Source organism: Martes martes (genome assembly GCF_963455335.1).
Source record: "Martes martes genome assembly, chromosome: 4".
In the NCBI taxonomy this organism is placed as follows: Eukaryota; Metazoa; Chordata; class Mammalia; order Carnivora; family Mustelidae; genus Martes; species Martes martes.
In genome coordinates this window covers 93,079,134-93,098,188 of record NC_137891.1, presented here as the reverse complement: position 1 = coordinate 93,098,188, position 19,055 = coordinate 93,079,134, and the positions used below count along the sequence as shown (strand labels likewise).

Genomic DNA, 19,055 nt, shown 5'->3' with positions numbered 1-19,055 from the left:
GGGCAAGAAGATTTTTAAAAAGGAAAAGAAAACAAAAAAGGAAACGGTCAAAGGAGAAGATGCTGTGTCTATAAAGTAACAGGAAGACATTTTCTTTGGATGCTAGTGGGCAGACACCAAAGGCTATCTCCAAAGAAATGCTAAGATGTTTTCTAGCACTTTTGTGGGGACAGTCTCCGTATTTTACAACTCCTATTCAGACCTCAATGGGTCTGAACAAGTGGACAAGGTAGTATCCTGGTTTCACTTTCAATCCAGAGACAGGTTTGATTTGTGACTGCTGAGTCTGTTTTCCTATGTAAAAGCTATAAAAAACCTTCTGCACTTGAGAAGAAATCACTTGATTTCTGCACTTGAAATCAAAAGACAGAAAACTTCCGCAAACAAACACTTGTGCCTCATGTACGCAGGCAAACTTTCTGCTTTTAAACAGAGGAACTAATACCTACCCTGAATGCCTGTCTTCATTCAAGAAACATCTACAATTTCTTGGACAATAAAACAAATTCTTTGACCTGGTTCTCAAAATTTTTCAAAGCGGTGTGCCTGGGTGGCTCAGTGGGTTAAAGCCTCTGCCTTCGGCTCAGGTCATGATCCCAGGGTCCTGGGATCCAGCCCTGCATCGGGCTCTCTGCTCAGTGGGAAGCCTGCTTCCTCCTCTCTCTGCCTGCCTCTCTGCCTACTTGTGATCTCTGTCTGTCAAATAAATAAATAAAAAACCTAAAAAAAAAATTTTTTTTTCAAAGCTACCCATCAAAATTAAACCAAAAACCTAGTCACAAACGCAATGTGGGAAACTTGATAATATCTTGGTGTTTTAAAAAAGACATTCTTGTGACAACTGGGGAAATCTGAGTAAGGGTGGAATTTAGGTGATACGACGCATTACCATTAATTTTCATAAATATTATAATGTGATCAGGATTACATGAAAGTACTAGGGAGTAAAGTATGGGTTTATAGAGAGAGTATAACTATAACAAAACGTTCAAAAATACGTCAATTAATTCGCATCCTGAATTCTACAGCCCAAACAAGGTTTCCCCAACCCCCTTCTGCAGATGATGCTATTGAAAACAATCTTATGGTAACTGTGCTGTCCTACATACTTTTACATGTCTTAGCAAAATTACACTGGACAATGCATACATGTCACATGTAAGAGATCACCTATGGGGGCACCTGGCTGGCTTAGTCAGAAGAACGTATGACTCTTGATCTCAGGGTTGTGAGTTCAGGCCCCATATTGGATATAGAGATTACTAACAAAATAAATAGACTTAAAAAAAGAAAGAGAGGTCACCTATGGATCTTCAAATCTTCATAAAGTTTGTTTTTCTAAACTTGTGTTGGGAATGCACGGGTTCTGAGTCAGATGGACGTGACTTCTGTCACGCTTTCACTTCTTTCCTGTGTGAACGGAACCTGGACAAGGTACTTAACCTAACTGAACTTTGTTCTCCTCTTTAATAGTCTCTACCTAAAAAAACTGGTGTGATAATGAAATGAAAACAAAAATCCAAACTACTACGCATAGGACCTGGCACAGAGTATGTACTCAATTCCTGACAGCTACTATTATAACAATGGGTCTAGTTTTCTCACAGGAATACACCACACTATTTTGACTCAGAGTATCTTCTTCCTAAATAAAAACACACAGATTGTGAATCTTGATTGCAGAAAGAAAAAAGAACAAGTTTCACTTAATAATGTGAGATAATAACTTAAAAAGGAGAAATGCTAGACAAACACTGTATCATCTAATGTCCAGTTTAACACACTGTATTGTTAAAAAAAAAACAACAAACAACATGAAAACAAATCAGTGAAAGGAACATTTTAAGAAGTAGTATATGGCTTTGTTTCTGCATACAGGGAAAGAAAATCTCTGTGGAGATAGCTGGCAAGATAAAGGAACTATACAAAACAGCAATAGAAGAGGGCAGGTTCTGCTAAGAAGAGCTAAAACAACAGTCCTTATTGAGCTTTGCTACCTGCCTGGACTACCTCAGCCCCATCCACGTGGCATGCTGACGATGCACCCAATCTTGCTGGTTCCAGCTTCCAAACACATCCCCCTGTCTCCCATCCAGTCCCCCACTCTTATAGTCATTTCTTAACTGCACTGTTCCTATGGCCTCCCCAGCTGGTCCCTCTGCTTCTCTTCTGCTCCCTCTACAGACAGCTCTCCACAGATTCACCAGAATAATTCATTTACACATTCAGTCACTGTAATTTCAGTCCTGTTCAAAATCCTCCAAAACGTCCCATTTTGCTGGGAGTAAAAAAGTCACAGTCTTTAAAGGGGCCCACAAAACTTTATCTCTAGGACCTAGCCCTGACTGTGCTTACAACTTCATTTCCTACTGCTTTCTGGTTCAACGGGCTCCTTGAACGCCCTTAAATGCTAGAAGCCCCTCTCAGGGTCTTTGCTACTAGCCCCTCTGCCTGGAATACTGCTCCCCCAGACAGCTGCCTGGGTCACTTAAGGCCATGCTCAACTGTTACCGTTTTAGGGAGACCCTCCCCTGGCTACACAGTGTAGAACATGAACCACTAGAGAGCAGGGTGGCTGAATGCAACATCAGACATTCAGCCCATGGAAGACTACGTAGCTGTAAAAAAAGAATGATGACAGGGGCGCCTGGGTGGCTTAGTGGGTTAAAGCCTCTGCCTTCGGCTCAGGTCATGATCCCGGGGTCCTGGGATCGACCCCCGCATCGGGCTCTCTGTGAAGCAGAGAGCCTGCTTCCCTTCCTGCCTCTCTGCCTACTTGTGATCTCTGTCGAATAAATAAATAAAATCTTTAAAAAAAAAAAAAAAGAATGACGATGATCTCTATGAACTGATATGGAATGATTATCCAGACATACCGTTAGGAGACAAAAGCAAGGTAGAAACAGGTATACTGAGGATGTTACTATTGTTACTGTTTTTGCACCAAACACTTGTATCCACAAAAAGAAACAAGCATAAAACAGAAACAAACAGTACCTGTTATGACAGGGAGAGGGTGGGAACAGGATTTCTCTGAGCCTATCTCTATATGGTTTGACTGGCACCATATTAATATTTCACCTACTTAAAAATTAAATCAAGAGGGAACCCTAAAATTGAATAGAAACAAATTAATGCAACTGTATATTGCGTTGATAGCATAACCACCCAGAAGAAAAAAATTAATCCAAGTAACTTTTAAAAAGACAGTATTCTGTACATATTCAGTGGGATATATGGACGAATAAAAAGAACTGTGGAGAAACTCCAAACTGTAAAGTTTGTGCTTGGTAGCGGTACTGGTAGAACAGTGAGGAAACTATTTTGTGTTTAATGCATGTTAGGAAAATACAGTGATGCTATGAGGAATAGAGTTCTCACTGTGGCAAAGGGAGATACGAATAGGGAATGGAGGAAGACAAAGATGAACCAGATTGTTAGATGAGGCTTAGTGGTAACAGGATAAACCCATGACTTTGTGAAAACTTTCCCAGCTCTGAGAAATGACAGCCTAGAAACCAAGACTCCAGTAGCCTCGAGTACACCTAGTACCCAGATACTGATTTCTAAATCCCATCTCCCACTAAAAGGAACGAGAGACTTTAATGTTTATAGGCTGAGGCAGGATAAAGGTACAAAATGAGTCCAAGACATGCTTCTGTGCCAGAAAGCAGGGAGTTCTCAAAAACTGATGGAAACATGGCAAAGAACATGGAAGCACACAGGGGTTCCCATTTTCCAAAATCTGGATCACCAAGCATCAAAAGAGTTGACCAAAAAATGCCATCTTAAGAAATACCCATGGGTCCATACTCAAACTAAAAAAAATTAAATTAAATTAAAAAGGAGGAGCAAAAGCTCTTCATTACTCAAGAATGTCAACGATGTATAAAGAAAAATAGGGATAGAAAATTGCCATCTACAAATATTTTAGTGGACTTGGAGAAGAATCACCACTGGATGCTAAAACAGCTAAAACACTGGATGAAAGATTGTTGTGGAATAGGACAGTTACACAATCTCAAATGTCACTTGATAAATCACATATTATTTACAAAGGGGAACAGGTGCCTCTGTGATAGAGAAATCTAGTGGATCACCTTAACCAAATAACCAAAGTTAAGTTCTCCAGTAATGGAACAAATAGGACTGCATCTGCTCTCTAATGAGATGCACGGAGAAGGACACAACACATCTATGGAACATTCCTGCAAGTTTTAACCAGAATTTAATCATGAGGAAACAGACCATCCAAATCTAGGGACACTATAAGACTGGCTCAGACCTTTCAAAAATGGTGATGTCATAAAGTACCAAAAAAAAAAAAAAAAAGAGTTGGCAAGTTTTAGATTAAAAGGTATTAAAGAGGCAGGACTAACCAAATGCAGTGTGTGATCCAGGATCAGTTTCTGGACTCTATCAGCAAACAGTTTATGTGATCCAGGATCAGTTTCTGGACTCTATCAGCAAACAGTTTATACTGATGGTATATCTCCTGACTGTGATCATGGTTTCATGGATTTTGGGAGACATATGTTGAAATGTTTACGGGTAAGGTGTCATAAGATCTGCAATTCTCAAATGTTTAGACAAAAAAAAAATTGTGTGTATAAACAGAAGTAAACCAAATGTGTCAAAATTTTAATAACTGGGGATTCCAGGAGTAAAGTGTGTATGTGTTCATCATACTATTTTTTGCAACTATTCTAAAGATTTCTGATGTTGCAAAGTTTTAAAGAAGGGAAAAGACATATCAACCATGCCTACTCCCCTTTCCTCTGCATTACTAATCTCCGTATTAGTGTTTACTTTACCACCACCCAACATTTATATATTTACTCATTTATTCATTTGCTGTCTCTCTCCCCCACTATAATGTAAGCATCACAAAAGCAGGGAAGTCTGTTCCTTGTTGTAACCCCAGTCCCTTGTATAGTGCCCAACACATAGTTGACCCTCAGTAAGAATGTGTTCAGTGATTCATGTTCACATTATAGGAAGTATATACTCTCATTACCTTTCCTCACCAGTGAGTGATACTCTGTCTCTCTTTCAAGGCAAAGATAGTGAGGCTTGCAGAAGTTAGGCAACTTATGGAAATTATAACTGAGGTGAGAAGCAGGGCCAGGGTGGGAAGCCAAGCATCTGACTGCAGAGCTGATGCTCTTAATCACTGGTGGGCAGCTTCCCATTGAGTCAGGCTCTGCCTGTAGGTGCATCCGCCCCTTTCGCACAGCCATCTGCATAGGAAAGTCTTGGGGGGGGGAGGATCCCGTGATGGCATCCCCCCACGACAGCATCCCTGCCTCCAGTGACTCCCAGCTGCAATCCTTCCTCCATACTGCTGCCAGATTATTCCTCCTAAGCACATGGTTCTGATTCTGTGAGGCCCAGAAAGAATTCTCCTTTGCCTGCAGAAGATAATCCAGACTCCCATCCGGGATGTGCAGAGCTCTGCAACAGGGCCTGCAGCTCCCACGGGCACACTTAGGCTCTAGGGACACCAAATAATTCTCAACTGCCCAGGTTCACCCTGTACACTGTGCTCCCCTGTCTTTTTCACCTCTTGGAATTTTCCCCACATCATGGCAGGTCCACACACCATCTATCCTCCGAGGCCAGGTTCAAATACCCTCCCTTCCATGAAGTCTTTGTTTCACCAGACAGACTTGATTCCACAGAAGACACTGCTCCCTTCCCTGTAGACGCCCATAGCACTTTATGCTCAGCCTGTCTTACAGCATTTACTTCTGTGCCTTAGAATGTAGGCACTTCGCGATCTCTCAACCCCTCCGCGCTAGGCAGTCTCCAAAGACACGTACCCCATAGACGCTCAATGGAAGCTGAGTGCAGAATGAGGATGGAAGATTGACTTACTGTATGTGCAAAGGGGCCCCCAACGGGAAACCCTCAAGGAAAGAAGAACTAGTTAAGCGTTCATTATTATGCTTCAGAGGTTTGGCTATGACTGTGTGTGTTGGGGTTTATAAAGGTGGGGAGGTAAAAATGGAGACAAATATTTCATGGGGCTGTTAACTTGGCTGAAGAAATGGGAAAGGGATGAACGCAGTTCTAGACGCACAGATTTCTTTTACATTTTCAGGGGAGGGGAAAGGAGCACCAGCCGCCCTGCTTCGGAATCCTGGGGCGATTCAGTCATTTTTCTTGGCGGGTCCCTGTCCCAGGTCGGGTACCCTTCCGGCCGGAGCTCAACACAAACGCGGCGTCGGAGGAGAGGGGAGCAGAAGGGGAACCAATCGGCAGCCGCCGCTCCTGAGCCCCACCCGGCGCGCCACGGATAAGCCGAGTTCTTTGGTAGGTCCAGCCGCCGGGACCCGTCCTCGCGGAGTTTACCCGCTGCGGAAGCAGTGAAAGGGCCGTCCCAGTGCTAGGCGACGGCACCCCGGGGGTGGGGGTGGGGGGCGACAAGTGGTTTCGCAGTCACTGGAACCTCAGAAAAGGCACACCCTTCCGGAGGAACACCCAGTGGGGAGGTGAAAGCGCTTGGGGAGATGGGGATTAAGGATTCTAAAAAGAAAAAACCACCGGAAAAGTGAGCGAGCCACAGTCCCATCCCTCTTCCAAAGGCGGATTCCCGTGCCTAAGGTCAGAGTTGCTTCCTGACTACTCACGGGAGACTTGTTGAAGTGACAACTCTGCCGGACAAGGTCCCGCGGGCTGAGTTTCTTCTCCCCAACCCAGCCGTGGCCGCCTCGAGCCCCGCCCGTCCACCCAGCTCCGGAGCCCTGAAGCCATCGACACCCCCAGCGCTGCCCAGTCCCCGCCAGGGCACGGGGAAGGCCCCCACTCACCGAACTGGAGCGCCAGGCAGACCACGCCGAGGACCCCCGCGGCCCAGCCGCACCCACTCCCTGCGGTCATGGCGCGCCCGGCTGGCCTCTAAGGCCCGACTGCGCAGAGTACGCGCTAGTAATTTCGCGAGCAGCTTCCCGCGGCCCCGCCCCCGGCCTCCCGGCTGTACCAGCCCCGCCGGCTCTGGCCCCGCCTCGCCTCGCGTCCCCTGCTTCCCGTCCACCCTGTTCTCAGAGTTTTTCTGCTGCCTCCCGTCTGCTCGGTGGAGCCCTCCCGTCAAAGTGGCTTGCGTTTTAAAAGCCAGGCTTCTCTTCGTTCCTCCCGCTGCTCCAGCACTTTTCCTGGACGTCTGGGACGTGATGGAGGCAACTTTGTAACTGGGGGGAGGGGAAGCTGTCGCGCCCCTCCCCCACCCCCCAAAGTTGCGTCCCACCCCGCAGGCCCGTACGGGGACTGGAGAACTCGCCGCAGGACTGGGCGGCTCTGAAGCACTTCCTTCAGCGCTTTCCTCCAGCTGCAGCAGCAGCGCGGAGCTTGCTTCTCTGCCGCTGTCCTGGAATATTAAAACAAAAGGAAACGGGACATTTTGGGCAACTGCTAGAACGGGCGGGATTACCTGCTGCCGCCGGTCCCGCCTGTCTCATTCAAGTTCAGGCCACCTTTTCCTTAAGCCTGCCCGCCCCCGCCCCCACCCCAACCTTTCCTTTCCCCGGAGCTGGGACTTCTAGCCTTGGGTTTCTCCCTTCTCAGTTTCCTCTTTGTTTTCCTCTTCCTCCGTCTCAGCTGTGGACTTTCCCTTAGGCTGGGGAGCCAGGTCTGGTCGGGTCTAGTCGCCCCCTCACTGTTCGGCCTCCTCCAAAACCTCCCGCCTCAGATGCAAAAGGCACTTGGAACATTCCATCCTAGTGATTAGTTTTTTGTTTTTGTTTTAAGATTGTATGTATGTATGTATTATTTATTTGAAAGAGAGAAAGAGAGAGCGCGAACCGGGAGAGGGGCAGAGGGAGAAGCTGAGAAGGAAGCCGGACTTGGGGCTCCATCCCATGACCCAAGCCGAAGGTGCACAGGCGCTTATCCCACCACGCCACCCAAGCGCCCCCTATTGATCCTTCTTCTTGATTGGCTTGTCCTCGCTCAAATCTGACCCCAGACCAGAGGACTCCGAGAACCAGCTCCTCACGTGGCTTCCTTGTTTTCCCCCTTTCGGAGAGAAGCACATGAATTGCCCCCGCCCAGCTGCGGGAACTAAAGGAACTCTAAACCTCTTCAGGTGAACAGGACACCCAGCCGTCCTAATAAACACGGGCGTGTCAGTTTAGAAACTGAGTGGAAATGTGCTTTATTGTTGCTGTCTTCTCCATCAGCCTCAAGTGAGGATCCCAAAACCACTCAAGACAGTTGAACTATACTGTAAGAATTCATTAGTTCTTAAGTCAGGCATAAAATCTTAAAAGGTATCTGGGTGGCTCAGTCAGTTAAGCACCTGACTCTTGATCTCAGCTCAGGTCTTGATCTCAGGGCTGTGAGTTCAAGCCCTGTGTTAGACTCCACACTGGGTATGGAGCCAACAAAACAAAACAAACAAACAAAAAAACCTTAAATCTTAAAAGGTATCCCTATCAATGAAATTTCTGGGACCAATGTCATGTACCAGGAAGCATCCTTCCTGAAGACATTCCTTATCAACTGTAGATACTCAGAACACGAGGCAGGTGCAATGTATAGCACAGAATGTGAGAATATCACATTTCTGCTCTGTCCGGGGCTGGTGGGAACTCAGGCCAACTGAGAAAGGTAGGATGAGGTCAAAATTGTAGACTGGAGAGCCTCTGAATGTTTTTGAACTGAGAAGTGATATAACAGTAAACATCTGCTGGGCACTTACTAAGCCAGGCCTTGTGTTAAATTCATCACCCGAACTAATTTAATCTTCTTGCTGCCCCTATTTTCACAGAAGAGGAAACAGACACTCAGAGAGGGTAAATGACTTGCCCAAGGACACACAGTAAGGGGCAGCACGGGCAGTCCTGCTGAAGTTAAATCTAAAACACCACTCTAACCCTCTCATACAGAAACAGCCATGCTATGGACTGGACTGGCCAGCAGATGCTGTCAGTCCAGCAGGGCTGTGGAAAAGTCTGCCCAGTCATGTGGGGCTGGAAAGTATGCCTCAGGTCATGGCCTCCAGCCTTTGGGTAAGGAATGATTCATTAGGTCTTCTTTGGTTAGATGTTCCTCTGACCAAGTCCAACGAGCAGTGCCAGCTTTCTCATTAAGAGAAATGCTATGGAAAAAAAAAAAAGAGAGAGAAATGCTATGCTTCTATCAAGCCATTTTTGGGGAAATATTTATTCCACACCCAATGTGGGGCTTGAACCCCAAACCCCAAGATTAAGGGTTGCATGCTCTACTAACTGAGCCAGCCAGGCACTCCATCTACCAAGCATTTTAGAGGAGCTTCTACGCGTAGTCTAGCAGACTTCATGAGTCAAAAGTGGCTCTGAAAGGTGGACCTGCGTTAGGCAATGGGCCCAAAAGGCTCTATTCGTATACTGAAGACATGCCCCCAAAAGGAGAGCGGATGTATTTTTCATCCAGTGTCAGTAGTAAAGACCAGTCACATCTGCTTATCACTGCAGATAAATCATGAAGTAGGGAGAAGAAAGGAGGGCTCATCCAGCCTGCTCACGTGGCATGGGGTTGCTGCTCTTCCTAGCACGTCCCTCTCTGGGTCTCTGGCCCTAGTTCTTGCCTACCTTAGAACTACCCCCCAGGAAGCTTAGAAATCCCAGAACGAGCTGAGCGAAACACTGCTCCCAATCTTACATACATGGAAATTATCCCAGCCTCTTGTGGAAATGTACATTCACTTCACTCATATAAATACTGGGCAGATTTGCACCAAAGGCGTGGATGGGTAATCTTCTTCCACAATACTCCATTTCCCTTTTTAAAACGTGCCTTGGCAGAAAGAGAGCATTTGGTAGAAAAATTAGGCAAAAGTAATGCGTAAGACATAACATGGAACCATTCTGGGTACCCAAGGGATAAACAATCCCATTTCAACTCCTGGCCAGGCCAGCAGCTGCAAGAAGTTGATAAGGATGCAGCAGACCGGGCTGCAAAGCCGAGGAAAGCATGCATTAAAGCCTTTGAAAGGTTTGATTTTTTTTTTTTTTAAGAGAAAAGGAAGCACTTCCCTCTGCTTTTTACCCGCTATCTAGCTTCTTTTGCATAGTCAGTGCAATGTACAAAATTACAGATGGGTTTTGCCGAATCATGTGTCACTGCTGTGGTTTTAATCATTCTATCATTCTCACTTTGCGGAAGTGGTGAACTCCTCGGTACCATCCCAGTGTTCGAGTGGTATGGGGAACGTGGACTGGTGTGCTGTGTGGGAGGGCACCCTGAGCAGGAAAACACAGCTCCTCCCGGAAAATGCTTGCTGATAAGTCCACGGTCGATGCCGACAACCCTCCATCATTTGAGAAAGGCGGTGTGGTCTTGTTGTGGAGACTCTCTGTAGCCAAGGGGAAGTTGTTCCCTGTTCCTGTGCTCCATCAGTCTCCTCCTACCCCTTCCTGTCCCACCCCCTAAAAAGGAAAGCTGGTTAGGGTTAGGGAGCTCTGCCTTGTGAACCTGCCTATTGGGCCTCCAGGTGTGTGGTGCCTGCGCAGATTTGAGGGCAACATGGCCTTGACAAATCAGGGTAACCGTGTACATGTACTATGATTCATCTTTAGCAGTTGACAATAAAGCATCTTGGGAAAGGTTCCCCCCCCACCCCCATCATCTGTGCAAGGCACTCTTCAGGCTAGGGGCAGGACGGGGTAATTAAGGTTACAATGCTTGACCCTTGAGCCTAACAGGCCAAAGCCAGGGGCAGAACACCACACCTCCAGGGCAGTTTCAGAGGAGAGAGGCAGTTTAAGAGAAAGGAGGACAATGGGCTCCAGTAACTGTAAACAGCCGTATTTTCAACATAATTTACTACAGGTCTCTGAAGTGTATATAAAACATTTTAGTGCAACATTTTACAAATAGTTTTCCTTTAAAAAAAACAAAAAACAAAAAAACCCAAAAACAAATCAACAGCTCTCTACATCATGCATGGGTAGTTTTCTTACCCTACCTGTTTTGTCAACAATAAACGCAGAGAAACCATTGTTTGAAAAGAATATGAAAACCTGCTACAGAGTCACCCTGATGAAGGAGGGTGTGGTCATATCCATATCCTGGGATGGGCCTAGCACAGTGTAGTTTTTCATGAATGCAACATTGTAGCTGTAGGTAAATCAAGAGAACAGCTGGTGGTTTTCCTCTCTGGGTCCTCGGCCTAGAACTCCCATAGGCCGTGTGCAATGAGGTCTCCAGCCACTGGAGGGCACCATTACCACTCATCTGACACCACATTTCCATAGAAATGGCCAAACAAGGTCCTGGGTATTTTTTGAAAAAGCTGAAATGCTCACCCTTTGTTGGTAGCCCCCAGCCCAATAGAAAATATACAGGGGGAGAAAGAAAAGAAAAACCCAATTATTAAAATACTGGCTTCGGTTTCTTTTCTTCCTTTTAAATTTCCTGCAACTGCTTCACATTATTTAATTTGTGCGTTACCTACTTTTCTATAGCTGAGAACCGATGCAAAGTCAACTCTTCTGTCATTTATACTCCCAGTCCCACCCAGCCCTCTGGAATTTTTCCCTTCTCACAGAGGAGAAAGTAAGTCATCTTCCCTCATTGACTCAGGCTACAAATGAGGGGCCAATTTTCCCACAGAAAGCCCACGTGGTTGAAAGGAAGAAATGGGGCCAAGGACTGCCTTCTTCCCTCACTGCTGAGCCGGCTGACTATCTCCAAAGTGTTGACGCAGCCTGCATCATAAATGGGAATGAGCACATCAGGCTACAGGGGGCTGAAGTGTGGTGCCTACACATGGCCCCATAGGAGAGCACTGGAGTGGGGGGAGGAAAGGGTGGCAGGCTTCCCCTCAGCTGAGCACCTGTGCCACCTCACCCCCACGGACCCCGAGATGGATTGGCACCCACGTGGCCTCCTGCCACATCTGTTCAGCCTCAGAACAGATGATAATCTCTCTGGTTAGACTTAGCTCCAGAATCCCTGGTGGCTTTTTCTAAACTGGGAATTCCCTTGGGATTCAAGATGTGTGTTCAAGAGGAGAAGAGACGGCGCTCTTGGCCGGCAAAACAGAGGAGCCCAGGACATAAGCACTCCTCCCATGGAGTGGGCAAAAGGCAACCCTTGTAAACCAGGACGGGGCTCCAGGGGAGCCAAGCACACTGCCCCGGGATATAAAGGAACAGGGTGACACTGGCCTTGTTGGGCTTTGGTGGGCATTCGAAAGAGACGCCACCATAACAACAAATAACCAAATCACCAAAACCACAAACAAGATCCAAGAAGGAGAAGGGCAAAAAGCCACACCCAGGCCTGCGATGACTTCCCACTGAGACTAGGTCCTCTGAATGGGTCACAAAAGGGCTGTGTCTGGACCACTCCTGGGCAGATAGATACTCTTACGGCGGTAAGACACAGGGGGAGAGAAATGGTGAATAAGAAAGACAGGGCTCTCTCTGAGGAAACTAACTGCAGGCAAGAAGAAAAACCTAGTCTTCATATCTCCATCGCAGCAGTTACAGCTTCCCTGGTCTCCAATGTCAGGCTCCCTCCAAGGTCAGACTCTAGAAACCACCTGGTCCCACCCTGACCCTTGCAGTAACTTACTGTCAGCCTGCCCCGTGCCCCCTCCAGGTATATGGTGTCCTGTGGTAGCTGCTCGGGCCCTGATGTGTTCAGCTCAGACTGTCCCCTTTTCAGGCTCCCTGGCCACTTTCCCTTAAGAGTTTGGCAAAGCACCTTAGAATGGAAGCCCACCCGCTCACAGTTATCAGTTAGGAGACTGCTCGTGCAGAACAGATCGAGCCAACAACTAGTCCTTTCTCCTTCCTTTGCTCATCACTGGCTTTGACCAATCCAAAAGTCAGGAGCTGCTAAACGTAGCCCTCTCCCCACTTTAGCTGGCAAAGTGTGTGCCCTTTGGAGCTTTTGACTTCCTCTCCGACAAAGTGGGGGTTTTGTGTTGTTTTTTGTTTGTTTTCATTTTTGTTTTTTTGGCAAGCTTGGGATGAAGCCTCTTTTTTGCCTCCCTGACAGGCTGATTGGGTACCATCTACTCCTAATGGGGTTATGCTGGATTTCTCCTGTATATACACAGTTCTTTGAAGCAAAATTCAATGCTTTCATCTTGACTACAAAGGGGTTCCAACCACTCCAGCTGAGGGAAACGATAAGATACAAATTGGGCCCACACTACACATAATTTTCAAGTCTCATTAAGAAAGTAAAAAACGCCGGGCGGGTTCTGATCCACGGGTAGCATTTTCAAGTATGCAAAAACAATAAGTCTTGGAAGAGATTCCTTTGCGCCGTAAAGTTCATCCTTCCTTTTCCCATCAGTGGGACGTTAAAGAGAAATTCGTCCGTCACATTATGGAATCCAAAAAGGGTAAACCGAAGGGATTTAAAAAGAGTCCATTACAAAGAATAAGAACCCCTGTAACATCTATCTGGGAATACTCTATAAGTCAGTGAGTAGACGTGGCACCTGGAGCTACTCACTACATTACCGGAAACAAAAACAAGGAGCCTAATTCTGTAGGGTAAGGACTTCTGCTCCAGAACAGCTAACCAACCAGGACTGCCGCCTCAAGGCAGTCTGTCTCTGTGACTGATCGGGGACTTCGGACGCTTCTCAAGTCTGACAGTTTTCGGCGCGAGCACTCCAGGGGTTGGGTGCCGCCCACTGTGCGATCACAGAGCAAGAGGCAGGAAGGGAGAGTCTCAGCTCCTCCGTGGCTGAGGTCCACTGGGCTCCCCTTAGTCTATGGCTCCTGGGTGGATGCTGAGCACAGGGGGCTCCAGGCAAGTGGGGGAGTAGTTGAGGTGTGGCTCTTTGATCCACAACAGGGGCACCCCGTTCTTCCCGTCCGAGTTCTTGCTGGAGTTCCGGCTCTTGAAGCGCACCAGCAGGATGGTGATGATGAGGATGCCAAAGATGGGGAAAGGGTAGAAGAAGACGAAGTAGAAGAGGGCGTCGTTGGAGCAGATGATGGACTGCAGGGTGGGACCTGGAACAGAGGCGAGACCGTGAGGGCTAGGAGCCGGGACCTCTGGCCCTCGCTCCCGGAAGCCCTCGCCCAGCCCGACCCAGCTCCCGCACCCACCCTGGCTTTTCCCGGCTGCTGTGAAGAGAGGAGAGACCACCCCCCTAGCCTTGCTCTCCCAGCAGTGCCTCTTCCCATTCACAGCTGGAAGTTCATTCAAAGCAAAGCCTCCGCCTCCCGCAGGGAGCCAGTACTGACTGCCTGGAGAGCCACAGAACCAAATGCGGTTTATTGATTGTGAGCCCAAAGGGATAGTGGAGCAGCTGAACATTCTCACCACCTGCCCAGTGAGAACTTTACGTGTCCCTCTGGACTCAGTTCTGCTCCAAACGTCCTTCTTTGGGAAGGACACGTTCTCTCCCCACCTCCCAGCTTCTGAAAGCAGTTTTACTGGAAATGATGCTTACTCACTTAACATTACCAAGTGAAATGCCATTACAGACCATTTACAAATGTCCACAGTGTGTGTGTGTGGCTGTAAGGAATTCAGTGCTAGTTATTCCTGGATGTGGAAGGGAATGAAACCTGCTCCCCCACACCCCAGACCCAGTCGAGGTCTGCTCTGGTGTATGAGACCTCAGCAGTGGGCCGTTTTCTCTGGAAAACAAGGCTGCTGGATGACCTCTATGTGCTATGAAACTTAATAAATAGGAACATCCACAGTAGGAAGATAAAATGTGGACTAAACACCTTTGCTTGTACTTTGGGGTTATTCAGTGGATTATGAGGGGGTCTGAGTATGATTTAGGCTTTTCTCTGCTTCCCTTTCTACTGCATAGCCATTGCTCAGTATTATTAAGAAAATTCAACACACACTTAGACTTGTTAGATTTCCAAAGCATATGAAATTGCTGATAGTCGCCCACTTTCGACCTATAAAACCTCAATTTCATATGGTTCCATCTCCCAAACAGGAGGTAGTCAAAGAAAAGAAAAAGCTGACAAGACGAAAAAACCTCAAATCAAAATTACCCAGTACAACGTTTTGGCTGAAATGGAAAAGAGGTGATGGTTTCCCACAGATTTTTTATTTGTGCATAGCAGGCCAGTTCTACGATGACATGCGCGCTCTATGTCACGCTTGGACAGGAGGGCAACTTAAAAGAGCGACTTGTGAGAACAAATCATTCAGGCCAGCAATGATTTCTTCCAGTCTCTGGAGGTGGAGTCCCTCGATCTGATGAGAAGTCTGAGCTCTGGACCTTTCTGGAGCAGCTGATGGTGAGCAGGGCCCTACAGGATCACTGGTCATCCCAACTACTCATGCAACATCAAGCTCCCCTCCAAGTCACCCTCCAAAACACACGTGAGCCAGGAACTCGAGAAAAACAGAGCGGCAATGTACTCGGGCTTCATTTTGTGTCCTTCTGAGTCTGAAACGCGCTAACTGGCTAGAGTAGGACTGGGTGAGATATTCTGAAGAGCGACACTGTAACGTCGCTTGGGTACTTGGATAATGAAATGTTACCAAATGGGAATCTGGTGGAACATCCAGTTGATTAGGAAGATTACTGGGTGGTATGTTCCCACTCTAACTCCTATCCTCAACTGAGGGTCAACTATACAAACCCGTATGGCAAAGCCAAAATGCCCTCGACAGGTGGGAAAACTGCTTTGTAACCCCATAATCAAGCTCTGATTTTATTCTTCCAGACCGCTGGAGTCACCAGCTAGAACCAACGGTTGGAACAAGCAGAGACATCCTTCCCCTGTAACCTGGGCCGACTCACTTGTATCCAGAACCCGGATGCCGATGGGGGCCGACTCCTCCTCTGTCAGCCGGTACCACTCCTTCTGAGGGCTGGGCAGCCACTCCTCCACGCGGCAGGAGTAGTTCCCAGTGTCCTGGGGGCTCGCCTGCAGCACGGTGAGCCGGTAGAGCAGGGGTGAGAGCCTCTGGAAACGAAGCCTGCCCTCCCAGGGGCTGCCTTCTGGGCCAAAGACGGCGTCTGGGCCCACGCTCAGCAGAGCCGTCCGCTCCGTTTGGTCCTCCTCTTCCTCCTCGTCCCCTTCCTCCTCCCGTTCACCCAGGCCAGGGCTGTCCCTTTCCCCTCCGGCTTTAGTCCTCAGAGAGTACCAGGCCACGGCGAAGCGGGAGTCCTGACTCGACCGAGACACAATGCTGCAGTCCAGCTGGAAAGCTGCCTTCTCGGACACTGTGGCATTGGGGACCACCGTGTCCACCTGCAGGGCAGCGTCTTGGGGGGGGTGCAAAAAAGGAAGAAGAGGTTGTTTTAATTTCTTTGCTCAAAATAACCTGAATGTCCATCACCAAATACACTCTAGTAACACAGTAATAATATACAACACACACCTATTGAAAGGAGCAAGGTGGTGCCGTGTGCCTGGTGTGGGGGAAGGAGACTCCAGAAAGATTGCTAGGCTCTAGAACACTGTGTACTCTACAGGTCACTGTATGCAGAAGAAAATATATTTTATTTCGACACACATGTCTGTTTATGTTTGCTTCGAATATCCACAGAATTCACAAGAAGCCGGTAGCATGGCTGCTTATGGGACTCCGTGGAGAAAGGAACATTTATTTTCACTGCAACCTCTTGCAGGGGCTGAAGGGTCCCCCTAAAACTCACGTCTACCTGGACCCTCAGAATGTGACCTTGATTGGAAATCATGTCTTTACAGATGTGACGAACTCACCCTGGATTTAGGGTGGGCCCCAATCTAATGACTTGTGTCCTGATAAGAAGACAAGGGGACGCACAGAGAGAAGGACATAGAGGCAGAGACTGAAGCAAGGCAGCCACAAGCCACGGGACACTCGAGGCCAAAGGACACGGGAAGAGGCAAGGAAGGATTCTCTCCTAGAAGCTTCATGGTGAGCCTGGCCTTGCTGACATGACAGCTTGCTCCTAGACTTCTAGCCCACAGAACTGTCAGAGAATAAACTGTTGTTTCAAGCTACCAAGTCTGTGCTAATTTGTTATGGCAGCTCTGGGAAACTCACTCAACCCTCAGCAGCTTCTGAGTTTGAATTGCGTGCATGGGGACTGTTACCCACATCATAGTGAACTGAGGAGCTAAGTGTTCTCCAAAGACTCAAGCCCGAGACCTGAAAGGGCCCCTCACCCTGAGCACAGACCCCCCCCCCCCACCTCACCAGAAGGATGACATGGACAGCATCCTCCCGACTGAGACAGGAGACACAAAAGGGCCAGGAAGAGGGGCCCAAGCAGGTGAGTCACACGTCACAGACACCACCAGGCAGCATAATCAGTTTCTTTATTTTGCTGCTGCCCTTTTTTTTTTTTTGGCTCAGTGGGACGAGTACTAACCAAATAATCCACTCCCTACCTCTTAAATGGTCTGTTTGGCTCTGTTTATGAAATACTCATGACAGATGCCAACATAACGGCAACAAAAGTAGAGATACCAAACCGGATTCTGCTTGGAGGAAAACCAAAGATGAGCATTTCCCAAGTACTGTCCTGGGCTTTCGATGAATTGGCTTAACATTGCTCACAGGTGAACACAAAGCTGGGGTCCCCTCACCTCCGTGGGGCTCTGCCAAGCCCCTCAAAACCCCCCAGGGCCCGTCTAGAATCTCAGTGTGCATCGCTGGCAGAGAAAGGCTCAGGAACCTTCTACAGGTGCTGGGAACAGCGCCTTGGCCCCAGCTCCCAAGGGGGAGAACACACTGGAGGGCAAGGCGGCAGGACGCAGAATATCCATTCAAAGGCAATTCACATTCCTTGGCTCATTGGCTTACCCTTCCAGAGAGCATGGCTGACTGTAACACCAGAGCCATGAGAGAGAAGTGCTGCAGCCCGAGGGGCAGTCCACGGTATCTTTGCTCTGCAGAGCCTACTGCATTAGTGTCCTAAAGTGCCTCGCAGCCGGCCAGTGAGAAGCAATGGACCCCAAATGGCAAGATGATCAGCTCCTGGACATTCAGTTTCCCGAAGGATCTGTTCCTCATCTACTCTCCCTTTGTTTTCTTCTCGCCTGAACGCTTATGATCTAAAGATTGATTTATTTATTCTAGAGAAAGAGCCTGAGCAGGAGGGGCAGAGGGAGAGGGAGAATCTCCAGCAGACTCTGTGCTGAGCACAGAGCCCAACGCGGGCTCGACCTCACAACCCTGAGATCGTGACCTGAGCAGAAACCGAGAATCAGTGCTTCATGGACTGCACCACTCAGGCGCCCCGAATGCTTAAATATAAGCAGGTGAGTTTTAGGTTAAATTTCCTGGCTCCCTCGAGTGCCTCATCTGTAGGAATGACTCAATGCAAGTTTTTTGAATGAAATGAATGCCCACCTGCCCATGCACTCCCCCTCCCCTGAACATACCTCTCTACTAATTTGGTTGCCCATGTCTGTCCTCTTCTAGAATAGGCCCAACCATCTCCCTGTGCACACCTGAGTGCTCTTTCCTGTTTCAGGTACAAGCCCCAGGGAAGAAGGCCACCTCCACCTCTCCCCTGTACGTTAGGCTAGAATGCATCAGGGACTTGGTAAATGTCTGCCCTCCTAGTTGCCCTGCAGCCCTGGAGTGGGGACGGGCACATGGTTGGGTGCTGGGGGATAAGAGCACTGGGCAGCCACCTTTCTACAATTTCACCTTTGAGAGAAGACGCGCAGCAGTTTCTACGCATGGTAAAAGAAAAAAAACAAAGGCTCTTGGGAACTATGAGTAACTCGAAGCAGAGGTGGTTTCCCATCCTGTGTAGGCAAGACACAGAGCACTGAGATAATGCCTCTTTCCCAGAACAAATGGTGTGTTCACTCCGAGGTGTGTTCCATGACACGTGGGCCTGGGCGCAGCTGCGAGGCTCCCGTGTCCTACCCACGAAAAGAGCGCTCTCGGGAGATGTGCCAACGTGACAGACACTTCCAACAGACTACAGACAGGAACGCTGGGATGCACGGGAAACGAACAAGACAGAGCGTTCATGTGGACACAGGCCACCAGTCCATTTCTGCTCCATGTCCTCTGGGGGACCACTGACTTTTTGCTGGGACCAGGATGGATGAGGATGTGGTGTTCCAGAGGACCACCTCTGCTTTTATTATGGGTGGAAACGTGTAACCATAATCGTA

At 48.1% G+C, this 19,055-nt stretch overlaps 2 protein-coding genes across 4 annotated transcripts in view; both read right to left on the bottom strand.

The window, feature by feature from the left end:
- Window positions 1–6,959, bottom strand: part of CD58 (CD58 molecule) — a 41,649-nt gene extending 34,690 nt beyond the window's left edge. Inside the window, exon 1 of the mRNA XM_080799932.1 lies at window positions 6,813–6,959. Coding sequence (XP_080656058.1) covers window positions 6,813–6,882 — 70 coding nt within the window. The 5' untranslated portion in view covers window positions 6,883–6,959. The remainder of the gene's footprint in view (window positions 1–6,812) is intronic.
- A 3,817-nt stretch (window positions 6,960–10,776) lies between these two features.
- The window catches only part of IGSF3 (immunoglobulin superfamily member 3), a gene marked incomplete at its 5' end in the record, with an annotated part of 93,066 nt that continues 84,787 nt past the window's right edge, over window positions 10,777–19,055 (bottom strand). For all 3 annotated transcript variants that reach the window (XM_080802095.1, XM_080802096.1, XM_080802097.1), the window contains 2 exons: window positions 10,777–13,961; window positions 15,728–16,195. In XM_080802095.1, the coding sequence (XP_080658221.1) occupies window positions 13,711–13,961; window positions 15,728–16,195 (719 nt within the window). In that variant the 3' untranslated portion in view covers window positions 10,777–13,710. The remainder of the gene's footprint in view (window positions 13,962–15,727; window positions 16,196–19,055) is intronic.